At 39.8% G+C, this 14,905-nt stretch overlaps 1 protein-coding gene across 3 annotated transcripts in view; it reads right to left on the bottom strand.

The window, feature by feature from the left end:
* Nucleotides 1–4,472: 4,472 nt before the first annotated feature.
* LOC111867353 (zinc finger protein 501) overlaps nt 4,473–14,905 on the bottom strand; it is a 19,541-nt gene continuing 9,108 nt past the window's right edge. For 2 of the 3 annotated variants that reach the window (XM_033752652.1, XM_023857132.2), the window contains one exon: nt 9,679–11,860. In XM_033752652.1, coding sequence (XP_033608543.1) covers nt 10,907–11,860 — 954 coding nt within the window. In that variant the 3' untranslated portion in view covers nt 9,679–10,906. Of the gene's footprint in view, nt 5,985–9,678; nt 11,861–14,905 lie in introns of those variants that run through there. The other variant, XM_033752653.1, reaches the window with a different exon arrangement.

The following is a 14,905-nucleotide window of genomic DNA, read 5'->3' as shown; positions in this document are numbered from 1 at the left end:
TTTGTCTGTGAAAAGAGGGCCGCATCTATTCTTAAGTCTTGCAACTGTTTTCTGACCTCGTAGACCTGCCTCCCAATGCTGTTAGTATAAATTTGCTCACAACGGTGTACATTATATCATATAATTAGTATGATTAAGAATGAAAAAAAGTACCAAATTTGTTACGATAGCTTTAAATCTCCTGTCAAGGTGCAGCCCTAGATACTTGACATCTTCTTGAGTTGAGAATGGCGCCGTATCAACGGAAGGGTGTGCATAAGTAGTCGATAGGAAAATCAAAATCTGTTACAGCTGTGCAAATGACATTCAGAAGAATATATTACAGCTGATTCTTCTTGGCTCGCGGTGGAAACACCTCTTATGTAGCTGAACTTTCCCCTCGACAGTCGAGTTAGACACATGGAGGGCGCCATGTTGCGTTTCAGCTGCAGTGGAATGTTGGCTGCTAGGTCTCCAAAATTTAGCATTTTCTAATCAGATGAATCTGCTAAGCGACATTAGCGATTAAAATACAAACGGTATTTTGGTTTACTGCTTGCCTTACCTGTCAAATGTCAGGTTACCAAAGCCCTTCCATCGGCTCTACAGCAGCAAAGTTGTAGGAATATTGAAAGGAAGGCATTTCGATGACACTGAAATTACTGACATCAGGAGTAAAACAATGGCAGGGTGGATTACGCGCTGGTATCGGTGAATAGCTTCCAAATGGAATTACTTTGAGGCGACCACAGTGATATTCAGTAATGACTCATTGCCAATGAGGTATGTAGCACTTTTATCGCAATGAGTTCGCAAACTTTATTGTCAGACTACGCGTGTCGCAAGGTCATAATTTTCCCAGCCGGGTGTCGTCTACAGATGCGAGTACAGCTTGGACCCCAGTCTCAACCTGTCGCTCATGGTTTTCCTAAACAATCCGCAACACTCTGGCTTTCTTGTTAATGTGGTATGTTATTTCTAAAGGTCCATGAACAGCGGCTGATGTGTAACCTCACCATTCTAGTGCCATTCTACGGGTCATTCATCTCATAGTTTTGGGGGTCCAATTAACTGCTGGTTCACATGTTGGATCCCAGGTTATTTCTCAGTTTCCTTAACCCCCGCTTATGTTTTAGCACTCTCCAGACCAGGTAGATCCTTATTAAGGTCCAAGAGTGTAATTTTGATTGTCAATAGTCTGCACGCCGAAGCTATAGAGGCAGTAAAGTCGCTTGCCGCTTTATCGGCTTCTTCCCCCATATTTTTATTCTAGGTGACATTAATTCGGAGGCCAGGCTTTGAAACCGCACCCAATCTGTGAATTTGTCAACCGGGCCTTAACGATTCCTATTTCTAACACGATCCAGCAAGTGGAAAACGATTGGTGAGTGATCTGAGTCCAGAATGCCAGAGGCAATGACTTCTGACAATAGGACATTCTTGTGCACAATATCCAGAACTTCACTATTTCCCACTGGAGAGTAATGAGTGGGACATTGTGATGCTGAAATTTCAAACTCATTTATATGCAGTAAATCCAACAGTTTCACTCCTGAAGGGTTGGAATCTATTCAAAATGGACGTTTAGCATTTAGATCTCACAGTAGCGATTTATATCTGAAGCTTAAGAGCTCAGTGATGTCTGCATCATTCAAGGCATTGCCTGGTGACTTATAGACTGCTGCAAGTACATTTCACTATTACCAACTGGTATCCAAAACCCCACGGCTTCTATTGAATCCAGTAGAGGCAGATCTACATGTTTGTGAGGATTGTTTTTTCTCACTGCAATGGCAGTTTCCATTCTTTCTGGGAAGCGGTCAGTCCGATAGAAGTGATAATTTGGAATAAAGAACCTCTCATGGGGTTGGAGTTGTCTTTCTTTAAGAGCAGAGTCACATCTATATGCAAGTCTTGCAGCTGTTTACTGAACTCAACACTGATTTTGAACAGCCTAATTCATAAAAATTATGATAACATTTTTCAAAATTTTATTAGCCCCATCAAACAACAATGATAAGTGAAGGAGGAGAATTAAGACTGTTCCGTTGAACAAATTATGACTTATAGAAAATGTATTTTCTATAAGATCAAGTAATTAATCACATAACATAGCATTCAATCTTGCCAAATGAATTTGTACTCTATTCACACATAATTAATTTAGTACAATCTGGTAAGCACTTTTCTCTGAATAGATGCATTTTTGAATTTCAAGAATTTAAATTACTTGGAAATGGTTCTGCTAAGGGTTAGTTAACCTTAGTTCTGTGGACACAATGTAAAATGTGACATCATGTGACCTTAAGGTTTTGCCATAGCTCAGATGGTTTAGTCTCTCACTTGTCACCACAGAGGTCTGTGTTCAATTCTAGGGTAATCTGTATGGGTTTTATGACACAAAAGTTCCACTGGGGTGAGTTTTCTTCTCTCGAGTATTTTGGATTTCCCCTGCCAATTATCATTCCACCAAGGAACCTCGTCTCACCCCACCCCATAAACAATTCTATCATAAAGCAGTTTTTTTTTCATGCACTTGAATCATGAGTCAATTTTAATTCTTCCTCTTTTCTGAATTTTTATTGAATCCTTTTCTTACAGTTATGACATATGCTGACTCCTAACTAAATGCCTGCAGTCACTGTTTTGTCATTGGTAGCCGACATCTGTCACCAATTTTGCAATTTCCAAAGGAACATCGAGGCTAGTATTACACATTCTTTTTGCCTTTTATACTCGTACCAAAGAGCAGTCACACCATTGTGTCTTCATCCAGTTCTAAATTACCTTTCCATGTTTCACCGATTACATTCAAGAACAAAAACAGTACAAATGCAAATATCTGTAAATTACTTCAGGATAATAAAGCTGAAAATACAGGTGAGCTGATCAGTTATTCAATATTAAAATAAGTAATAGCACTCATTCTCTTCAATTATGCTGTTTCCTCCTGGATGTAAAGACTGAAGTGCTGACACCGACCGAAGAGCTCACTCTGAATTCCCATAAGATTTATCAATTACAGACAGAATTCTATAACAAACTACTTACATAACTATGCCCTTTCTCTTTTCTTACAGGTGCAAGTGTATCTTATGTAGTATTTACTACAGGATATCTATGTAGAGAAGGAATATACAGAATGTTCAGAATTTAAAATTCACCGGTAGTTGCTAACCTTTCTTTCAGTTTTAACGTGCAAAACACATGCTTGTGTTCCATCCTGCAGAAATATTATATTCATAAAACACAACTTCTTTACAACAATGTTTACAGCCATTGACAATAACTTCCTGTATGAATGTCAAATCATGTGCTTGGATCACCATTCATGAATGAAAGCAAATCTCTCTAATGGTGTTGTAACAATTTGCATCCAAAGAAATTCATACTAACAGCATTAATTTAGTATGTAATATTTATCATCATCACAGTACCATGACACATACTGAATGATCTTACAAGCTTAAGTACTACTATAAGTGTAACAAATCTCTCTGGTCATGATAATATTTGGGGTGTTTGTACATGTATTACAGAAATTTCAGGGAATACTTACACAATAACATCATCCTTGGAATTTTCCATTAATTATATAGTGATAAATGATCTGATTTTGTGACTATTTACAGATTATATTTCCAAAATAAACAAAATCAAGCACAAATAGAAAAGTTTCAGCAATTTTACTATTGTTAATGAAATTTTATATGTATGGAATTTTCTCTTATTTTTGGGTCAAACCAGAGCCTCTCAAACAAGTCAGAAACGTTAGTACATATTCACAAAGTTATGGGGCACTTCTTCCAAATGGAAAGAAGTGTGAGACAATGCAGCTCATAAGCATACACATATCTACAAAGAGTTCCATCTTCTGGGATATAATTGTATATAGTCTGCTGAATGTCAATTGACATTTTGGAAAAACACATTGCATCGGGGTTGAAGAGTAAGCCATCCAAGAAACCAACAGAGCTTGCTGCCTGCCAATGGACTATATGGCATCATATCCCAGACGATAAAGCCCTTCAAAATCACTGCTTGGAGAACCTCCAATCCTACAAGCATGTATCTACTATGAATGTGTATATTATATGGAGCATCACATTTACAACTCTAAAATATCTTCATGGCACAGTTTATATATGTATTTCTTCATATCCCAACTTTATAACTACCATGAAAATCAAATAATATGCAACTGTCTCAGAAACAAGTATAGTAAATTTGAATGTGGATGCTATGGCCCAAAATGAAATCAGTTTATATAAGCATGGGTCTGGAAATGCTTTACTAATGAGCTAGAGCCATCTAAATGTGTTCCCAGCCACAGGAAGACATGACTTCAGTTATAAATGAAACTTATGCTAGGGACAAATCTGATAATGATAGGTGAGGGTGAGTGTGGAGCAATTGGTGGAATGAGGATTGGGAGGGGAAACCGAAGTACTCGGAGAAAACCTGCCCCAGCGCCACTTTGTCCACCACAAATCCCACTTGACCAGACCCAGGATCGAACCCAGGCCGCCACGATGGGAAACCAGCGACTAACCACTTGAGCTATGGTGAGGCCTAAATGAATGCTTGGTGTCATATAATAATAATATATGTGGTTAACAAATTAACACTGCAAACATGATGACTGAGTGTTTCACTGTTAAATGCAGAAGGTGGTCATTATAAAAGGTAAGTGGTCATTCAAATATTTTCACTCTGAACTCCAATTTCCTTGAAGTGTTCTATCATAAGTTAACTTGTCAAACCCAGTTTCTACAATCTTACCATTGCTTGAAACACCTTAAAATGGCTCTAGTCCATTACTGAAGTATTTCCAGATCCATGTTTTTATTACCTGTTTTCAATATTTTGGGCCAAAACATTCATCTTCCAATTCAGTCCATCTATATTTCACACACTCTGCATTTACTGCTAAAATTGAAATGATAAATACTGCATACTACATTCTAAATACTGTAACATTTTCTATCTCAGCAAAATGTCTGATGTTAAACAGGTCATGAACAATGGATACATATTTAAACACTACAGGCAAGGGCACATGAAAGAAACTGACAACGGCATCTTACACAAAACCAATTTCAAGCAGGCAACTGGTTTCCAGATTAGTAGGCACACAGTGAGGAAAGTTGTGTCTGATTAGATGCTCACATCATCTCAAATGGGTGTATTTGATTTAATACATGATAATAATTTTTAATTTCATGTACTTCTTTTCTGCAGTGAGAGATAATAACACTGATTGTGTCATAATGTGGTGGTGTCTGAGGCAGCATAAGAAGAGGGGCCAAGGGAAAAGAAAACACTGGGCGCATCCATTCTTTCATGACGATTTCAACTCAGGTACTTACTCTGTTTCAGAACTTAACCAGGATCCAGAACTATTCAAATCATTTTACTGAATGAACACTGAAAGTTTTTCTCTATTAGTGGATTTTCTAGGATGTCAAGTTCGAAAAAAGTTTTGTACAACTGTGTCAGCAGAAGGAAAACTACTGATTACTCTCAGGTTAGCTCAGTTTATCTACTTATTGCTATACATATTCTGCAGATATCTAAACAAATACCATACCACTGTTACTGACATTTTGTTTTTACACTCAAAGTTACAATCAATTTTTGTTATCCAAAATGTGAGTCGATGTTTCCTAATTCCCACTTTTCTGTTTCTCAATAAGTCAGCAATGACTGGTAGTTATCATGTACATCTTCAAGAGATGTCATATAACGCACAGTGGATGTTTCATTCAGTCTTCTGGAAGCCTGTATATTCTAATATTTCATCTATTAAATTCACGACTCCCATTTTAAATGTACATTTCACCTTAGCAGTCACTGATTTCATGTCCAAGAGAAGACTGTATAAAAATTCTCCATTTGGTCTGAAGTTGCATCAAGTAGTCGATGAAGCACATATCAACTGGATCCAAGGTGGTTAGCTGATGTCATATGCCAACTAACCACTGCTTACAATCTTCTGGGATGCTCTGATGACAAGAAGTTTGTTGTACTATGGTAGGACTCTCCAATCGCGTGACACTTGCATGCATGGTTTCATTTGGTGCTACATTCAAGTCTCCTCATCATTTTCTCCAGAGAATGTGGCCCTGCCAAATTGCTTTCCTGCTGTCTTTTTTTCATTATGTGTGGAGTCAAGAAAATAATATGGACACTTTATAGTAGCAGATGACCCAGAGTCTTATCATGGAAATGGCGGACAAATATTGTTCTTATGTTTCCATCTGTCTTTACAAGTTGCAACTTAAAAGATGATAAACTGGTCTGACAAACATCTAGTGTGAAACAATTAAAATTATTTAAAACAAACTACACATAAAGCACCAATTATTTTATGAATCTTGGCAGAAATTAAGACTCGGGTATTTTGGTTCTCTTACTGCACGCATGTACAATGAAGAAAAGTACCGTCATTATGTGTAAGCAAATGCAGCTGCGGTTCTGATATGCGGTTTCTGTTTTCAGGCATTTGGCTATGGACAGCAGTTCCGTAGCATTAAGTTTTCAGTTTATGAGGGGGAAGAGAACAATTTCTGGCATATTAGCAGACACTACACCTGTAATATGGACATTATAACCCCTGTTCATGCCACCACCAAACAAATCAAAGTGGAAATGCATTGCAGAAAAATATCTTGATCTTTGGAATCTGCCAAACTGTACAAGTTCAACAGATGGGAAACATAACAGCATAAAATGTTTTCCTAAAACCAGATCACTCTTACTTCAACTATATATTGTGACATGTTGCGCAATGGAGGACAACCCCTCCCTACCCAGCAGTGACGTGGCGGGTGAGTCAGCGCTCCATTCCCCCCATCCACGGTGACGTAACACGCAACGCAGCTGTGACACGGGTAACAGGCAACAGCGGTACCGATTGTGTAACAGGCGGGCGCTGCGACCATATAAGTGAACCACACTGCCTACGAAGCCAGTTAACGTGTAGCTCTCCCCGGAGACAGTTAACCCGTTGCCGTGGTTCGACGTGTATGTTTCGTCAGGGATTTAAATCGTCTGGGGGGGTTCGACGTGTATGTTTCGTCCAGCTGCACACGTATGTTATAACGCCCATAATAATTGATGGTTTTGCTGTAGATTGTTAGATTTTTCACTGGCCTGTTGTCAGGAGGACTGTATTTAATGACACACGCNTTTAAGATCATTTTAGTGAAAGTTTCATCCTTCAAGGCGTACCATTCACTGCTGAAATACTAAACAACCTGCTTCCATGGCCGAGATACAGGGCGCCCATATTATAAGGTAAGGTTATAAAACCACCATTTAAGATCATTTTAGTGAAAGTTTCATGTTCCTATCTCATAGAATTTAAGAACAATGATGAATAAATAATTTTCGAGCAAAATTTAAATGGCCGGCTGAATATATTACCGCAGGAGCCGCGGCCGCAGAATTTAAATGACCACGTCAAAGGGTTAAAGTGTATCAGTGGCCGAAAACAGTTCTCCAGTCAGCAGCGAACGAGTAAAANCTCATCCAGTGGTAGGGAAGTTGGAAATGGAAAATGCAGTTCTTCCTTCATACTGAAATCTCCTACATGGAGAGTAGTAAATAGGGCATTGGCATCTGCACATGTCAGTAGTACTACCGAAAACTAAGAGATTATTGCGAATAGGGTTATAAAGTGTGAAACCCCGCAACTGTGTTATAATTAATTGTAGCCGAGACTGGTAGGTTGTTAAATAAACCAATTAACAATCTCTATGGCGTCTTCAGTAACAAAACACGTTCCATATCCCGGACAGGCCCCCAAATGTAACGTGTTTCGTTACTGAAGACGCCGTAGAGATTGTTAATTGGTTTATTTAACAACATACCAGTCTTGGCTACAATTAATTATAACACAGTTGCGGGGTTTCACACTTTATAACCCTATTCGCAATAATCTCTTAGTTTTCGGTAGTACTACTGACATGTGCAGATGCCAATGCCCTATTTACTACTCTCCATGTAGGAGATTTCAGTATGAAGGAAGAACTGCATTTTCCATTTCCAACTTCCCTACCACTGGATGAGAGTGGCACAATATTTCCATACTATTTCGTAGCATATGAAACATTTCCTATGAGAATAAATTTAATGAGAACTTACCCTTAAAGAATGCTAACTAACAAAAGATGTACATTTAATTAGAGACTCTCTAATGCACGAAAAAGTGTAGAATGTGCATTCCGTACACTAAATGCCAAATGCAAGATATCTGAGGGACTAATATGCTGCAAAGAAGAAAGTGTGAATTCAATCATTAAACCATCTGCTCTCCTCCACAATTTCATTAGAACCTGGGAAAGGGTATTGTGTGAAGGAGCTAAAAACTATGCAGTAAATCAATTAAGCCATCATATTCTAAATAAAGGAAATGACGATGGAAAGCAAAGACTGTCGACGGCACAGCACCTGAGAAATCAGTCGGCTGATAATTCCATCTCAGTGGAGTTATATTAATTGAATTCAACTGATAATTGTAATGGATGAGGACTAACCTAATTGGTGACTTGTATAACACAGAACAGGCCATAGTGTATTATTTTGTTTGCAGTGCTTTAGCAGACCTATTCTGTATTTTGATCCTATTATAAGTTCTAATTTTAATATTGTAACGTGTTTACGTTACTGATCCCACTTCTGACACCAATGTAACGTGTTTCGCGTTACTGAAGACGCCGTAGAGATGGTTAATTGGGTTTATTTAACAATCTACAAATAACGGCTACAATTACTTATCACAATATCACGGGTTTCCACACTTTACAAACCCTACACCAAGATCTCTTAACACGATCTTCACTTGTCTTCACGTACTACTAACGCGGGAGCTATACAAGTCTCCCTTAAATGCACACTCCGGGTATAACCGTACTACAGCACTCACTATGTCTGGAAAGCACACAATAAGTCTTCCGCTCGCTGACTTCTTAGTTATCGCACACTCGCAGGCTGCTATGTTTCAACTGTAGTCCGCTGACTGGAGAACTGTTGATAACACGCTCTCGTAAGCTTGCTCGGAACTATCTTCGGCGACGGCCACGTTATAACTCGGCGGCTGTACAACTGAAGTCGCCGACTGCCACAGTAGAACTCGCTGGTAGCCACATTAGAACTCTGGTAGCCGTTCTGCTGTCCACTTTTATAGCCGCAGGATTGCCTGTTACGTTCCACGTCACAGTAGGAAGCAGTTCCGCGTCACCGCGTGATGTCACCGCGGAGGGGAGTGGCGGGGCGGGCTTCGTTACCGTGCGGTGGAGGGGGAGGGGAGCGCTGACTCACCCGCCGCGTCACTGCTGGTGTGTGGGGGGGGCTCAGCTTGGCGCAACATGTCACACTATATATAAATGGTATAGCTATCCCCATAACAGGCGAAGAAGGCCCTTAGGGTTATGAGATGGTGAAGGTGTCACATTACCTAGACAATCAGCTCACAGATGGCGGCAAGGTTGTCAGCCTTACGTGCTGACTGCCCTTTACCCCCCAGGAAGATTCCTGGTACTCATTTCCATTAGAGGATGAGTTGACCCCAGGGCCATGGTGCAGCTGGAAGGGTTAGGCAATTGAAAAATCCACCTCACTGAGACTGAAACCCGTGACCTTCTGGCTTGCAGCATAGTGCCTCAACCAACTATGCTACTGCGTGCCCCCATTTTATATATATACCGGTGTTCCTAAAAGAATGGTGGGGTTTCATTGCCGTATATCTCCGTCAGTTTTTGGTGATGAAAAGCAAAACATATATGGACTCATAACGCGGCTCTCAAATTTTCATTTTGTATATCACGCTCTTTCCTATTTCCATTTCCAACAGTTAGGAGGCATGAAATGGAAGATGGCGACTGGTAACACCTATCAAGACATGCTGGAAAATTGGTTGTTTCCACAACTGGTCAATGATTCCAATGACTACATTTTCCAACAGGACGGTGCTCCCCTACATTTCCATAGCATTGTGAGAGGTTTGCTTAATCTGGTCCTTCCGCAATGATGGACTGGACATGCTGCAGGTGAAGATGCCCCCCTTCTCCGGTGGCCACCCCGATCCCTGGACATAACTCCATGTGATTTCTTCTTGTGGGGGTACGTGAAGAACGTGGTTTATGTAACCCCACTGCTCCAATCCCTCCAGGATCTCCGAAACAGAACCAATCGTGCTGTGGAGACCATCACACCTGAAATCCTGCAGCGGGTGTGGCGTAACGAAAGGTGCGCACATAGAGGCATTTTGATGGATGTACATAAAATTTGGACATTTAAGCTTCCGATTGACACATGTTATGATTGTACATGGTAAGAAATACGAAATATATACGTATCTAAAACCCCACAATTCTTTTAGGAACACCCTGTATATATATATGTCAGACTCCTTCATCTTATGAGAAATTCTTTCCTAAGCCAAATCTCTTTTGCTCTGCCTAGCACAGTCATACATACCAGGCTACTGTTCAATTAATTGCACAAATTAACCTTTTGTGCCATCTAAAGAAGCAAATGAATCAGAGAAGCATAATGGCACAGCTGGATCTAGAAAACTATGACGCAACACAACTGTGAGAAGACTGGCTGGCTCAGTTGCCAAGGAGTCGATTTTCTTAGTCTTTCATGAGATGTGTTGCTGTTTCCCCAGTTTGTACTGCTCAATTCAGTCTCTCAAAATTTCTTGGAAGCTGCGGTTGCCAGTTTCTTTGTTGTGCCCTGACCCTAAGAATTCAGCTTCAAAAATAAAGGAACATATTGCCATTTGATAAAAATTGATAGCTGAAGTATTGCCCTCATTTGCAAGTTAAAATCCTTAAATTTCTTCTATGCACTTTTTTTTGTGTATTATCAATTATGTATCCTTCATTCCTCATTCCATTCTACAGTCAATATAAGTGAACTAGCATAATACTTTGTGCACTTTGAGATGCTCCTTTAGGTGACCATTGTGGTTGAATGCCTTGTTACAAATTACGCACTGGTAAGGTCTTTCACCAGTGTGTGTCCGCTGATGTACAGTAAGATGACTCTGCTGTGAAAATGATTTGCCACAGTAACATACATATGGCTTTTCACCACGGTGGTGCCTCAAGTGTACAGTCAAAGAATATTTATGGGTGAAAGCTTTACCACATATATTGCATATGAATGGTTGGTCACCAGAATGAAGTCGCAAGTGATCAGCTAAATGCACCTTTTTAGTAAACGATTTCTGGCATATTTCACATTTGAAAACTTTGGAGGCTGTATGAGCTTTAATATGCACATTTAAAGTAACCCTTCTGGCAAATGCTTTCTGACACAGAGTACAAGAATAGGGTTTGACACCAGTATGTAAGTTCAAATGGTCTTTAAGTGAGAATTTACGAGCAAATGACTTCAAACAGTGTGTGCACTGATATGGCAAGTTACCTGTGTGTGTACGCATGTGCTCTGTCAGTTGAAATTTCTTCTTGAAAGCCTTTGGGCAAATGTGACACTTATGATGAAACTTATTTTCTTCCAATGTGTCACTGTTTCCATCTCTAACAATGTCAATCTGTCTGTCAGATGTACTTCCCATTATCTCACAACTGGAGTGTGAAATAAAACTGTCTTCTATTTTCATGTCTGCAGACTCTATCTTTAACTGGAGTGCAGGATCAGTGCCACTTATAATTTCAACATCACCAGTATCCACTAGTTCCTCCTTGACTGTGCACTGTACTACTGGTTCCAAGTATCCCGAATTCTGGTCCCACATGTCATGACTATTTCCTTCCTCAACATATTGCTCTGCATTGGAGGCTGGGTTACTAGAGGTGTCACAACCATCATAGCAATCCCACTTAGGCTCAGACTTCACAGTGACATCCTTAAAAAAGAAAAAAAAGGTGAGCCTGTTTGCAAGTGGAAGGTCTTAACTCTTATCTTGAACACTGCCACCAAGAATACTCCATTTATTTTTTACACATTTAGGTTCTAATATATATAAATGATATTCCTAGAAATAAAACGCAAGTTAAGGGCTCTGTGCTGTAAATGACCTGTGGCACTTTAACACTTCGTGGACCGGATGCCTAGGCCTAGGCGTTTGGGTTTTAAACGTGGCAGACCGGTCGCCTAGATTTAGGCTTTTAGGACACGTTATGTTGCAACACACTATTCCTCGCTTTGGTGGCCACGTGTCTGTAAAAGTACTGCGTAGCTGACCTTCGGAATGTTTGTTTTCCGAGTCAGCAACGTGACCACTCTCTATTCCCCTCTCACTCTAAAGAAAAGTCCCTTTGTTCAAGTCGAAGCTTCTATGTGTGAGGCAAGATATTCTCAGTGTCAACATGGCTCAGAGACGAAAGCAGTTGAAGGCCGCGCGAGCTCTTGGAGAAGAAGAAATCTGTGATTTGATCTCCGATGAGTTATCTGACTTGCCAACTGCTTCGTCTTCTGATAGCGAGGGCAGTGTCAATGGCAGTGACAGGGGCCCCCAAAATATTGTCACCAGAAGAGAAAGTGAAAGTGACAGTGAGAGCTCCGATGAAAGTGCGAGTGCTAGCATTGCGGGGACAGCCACATGGGGTAAAGTGGACAAAACACCCACTTTGGGAAAGTTTACTGGTGATCCAGGGGTGAGACAAATGCCATCGGACCCTACGCAAGTGTCTGAAGTAGCTGAACTGTTTTTTGGAGATAGTTTCTTTGACATGTTGTGTCAGGAGACCAACAGATACTATTTCCAACACCGTGAGGCGTACGATAGTACCTATAAGGTGTTGAAGTGGGTGGATGTCACTTCAGCAGAAATGAAAAAATTCTTGGCAATTATCATTCTAATTGGGTTTACAAAGAGGGATAATTTGAAAGACTACTGGTCCACTGATCCACTTTTAGAAATTCCCATTTTTGGCAAACTCATGAGTCGTAAGAGTTTTGAACAGATATGGTGGTGTTTGCAGTTCAATAATAATGAACTGCAACCACAATCAATGGGCAGGCTTTTCAAAATTCAGCCCTTATTAGACTTTTTCGTTGAGAAATTTCAGACAGTTTATAAGCCAGAGCAGCAACTGTCTTTGGACGAATCTGTGATTCCTTGGAGAAGGCTTCATTTTCGAACGTATAATCCTGGGAAACTCACAAAGTACGGCCTACTTTTTCATGTAGTCACAGAAAGCACTTCAGGCTATACTGGAAATTTATTCCGGTGAAGGCAAGAAATTGCAAGAAACTATGTCCTACATCTGCAAGTTCTGCATCATGCCTCTTCACAGAGGGGAATGTTTCCAGAAATATCACACTCTGAAGCACTTCTAGGAGCTCTGGTAAGTCTTCTCCAAAAATTGTAGTTCATAAAATTAATTAGGAGATTTTATATTAATTTTTAAAGTGAACAGTGCACAAGTTAGGGTAGTAGGTTTAAAAACGCCGGTCCCCAGGGTGATTTAAATATTTAAATCACTGGTCCGCGAAGTGTTAAAATAAATAAAATAAATAACCTTCCAGTGTTACATGAGTAACCTGACTCAAACAGGCAAAGGGTTTTATAGCAGGACCCTCTGCCAGAAGAACGAAGAATCTGTTGAGATTAAACGGAGATCAACCAAGATGGGTGGTAGGATTACTTACGGGACACTGCCACCTGAAAGGACACCTTCTCAAGTTTGGAATGACAGATAACCCAACTTGTGAAAGGTGCCTACACGAAAATGAATCAGCCACACATCCTGTGTGACTGTGAGGCAATAGCTTATTTAAGATTTCATCACTTGGGTCAGATTTTTATGGAACCAAGTGACTTTTACGATGCCCCCATAAGCAGGGCCCTACACTTTATTAAAACTGTAGGATTAATAAAGGGCTAATCCAAGGGGAAGCACAATAGATCATTGAAAGTCAGTGTGGGGGCCAGTTTTTATGGTCCACCCCTTACATACATACATGAGTAACCAGAGAATGTATTGTTGAAAATGCATGACAATGAAGTTCCTATGAACACAGTAAATGTGCTATAAAAACAGTTCTATCTTATGGGTATAATGCTGTGTAGTCCAGTGAAAGTCAACCAATATTTTGAAGACAGAGGCAACATTTTCCTCCAAAACATCAGTTGACTTTCACCAGACTATACGGCCTTACATCCCAAGAGATATAATCTTCAGAACCGCTGCTGTGAGAACCTCAATTCCTACACTGTTACATGGAAAATGATATAAGAATATACAGGACTTGGGGGGGGGACACTGCAAGCAAATTTGTAATGATCCCATAGATAGAGATGGAAGCAGTAACAATTAGTTGGTACTGCCTGTCCATGTATAATGATGCTTTACCTTTCAGCTTGGAGTTCCAAGCACTGCTTGTCATGGCATAATCATCACTAGGGTACGGATTTCTATGACATGTCATATTTTTTTCCTAGTGTTTATTCCTATTTTTAAATGTAATTATGCATGTTTCCAGTCATTCTTATTGAAATTATGTCATTTTTATTGTGCATATAAATGCATATTTTAGAGTTTTATTGGTTTTACAGCATATTTTGGCATAATTTTGAAATAAGGTCATATTTTTGTCATTTTAGAAACAATTCTTTGATATAATGTAAAATTTCGGCTCCATAATGTTTAGTATTACAAAATAAATTTCAGGCTGGACTGTTGCTTCAATGTGGACTAGAGTTCAAGTACATGAAGTTCGTATTAAAAACCATATTTTTGACTGGACTGTACTTGCAGTTACAAAGGCGAAAATTTGTGAAATGCAGCATTTATGACCTGGCAAGCCAGCCTTTCCCAGTCGAGGCAGGAGGGAGGCAAGTGTAACGGGTATTCTCCTATTGTACTCCGTCTTACTATAAGGTATATACATCCCATTCTTTCTTGGAGGGCTTAGAAGTATTCTATTTATATATGTGGAGGGCGTT

This window comes from Cryptotermes secundus, unplaced genomic scaffold, assembly GCF_002891405.2.
Source record: "Cryptotermes secundus unplaced genomic scaffold, Csec_1.0 scaffold65, whole genome shotgun sequence".
NCBI classification, from domain to species: Eukaryota; Metazoa; Arthropoda; class Insecta; order Blattodea; family Kalotermitidae; genus Cryptotermes; species Cryptotermes secundus.
The sequence above is the reverse complement of the archived record's forward strand: the minus strand, read 5'-3'. Positions and strand labels throughout refer to the sequence as shown.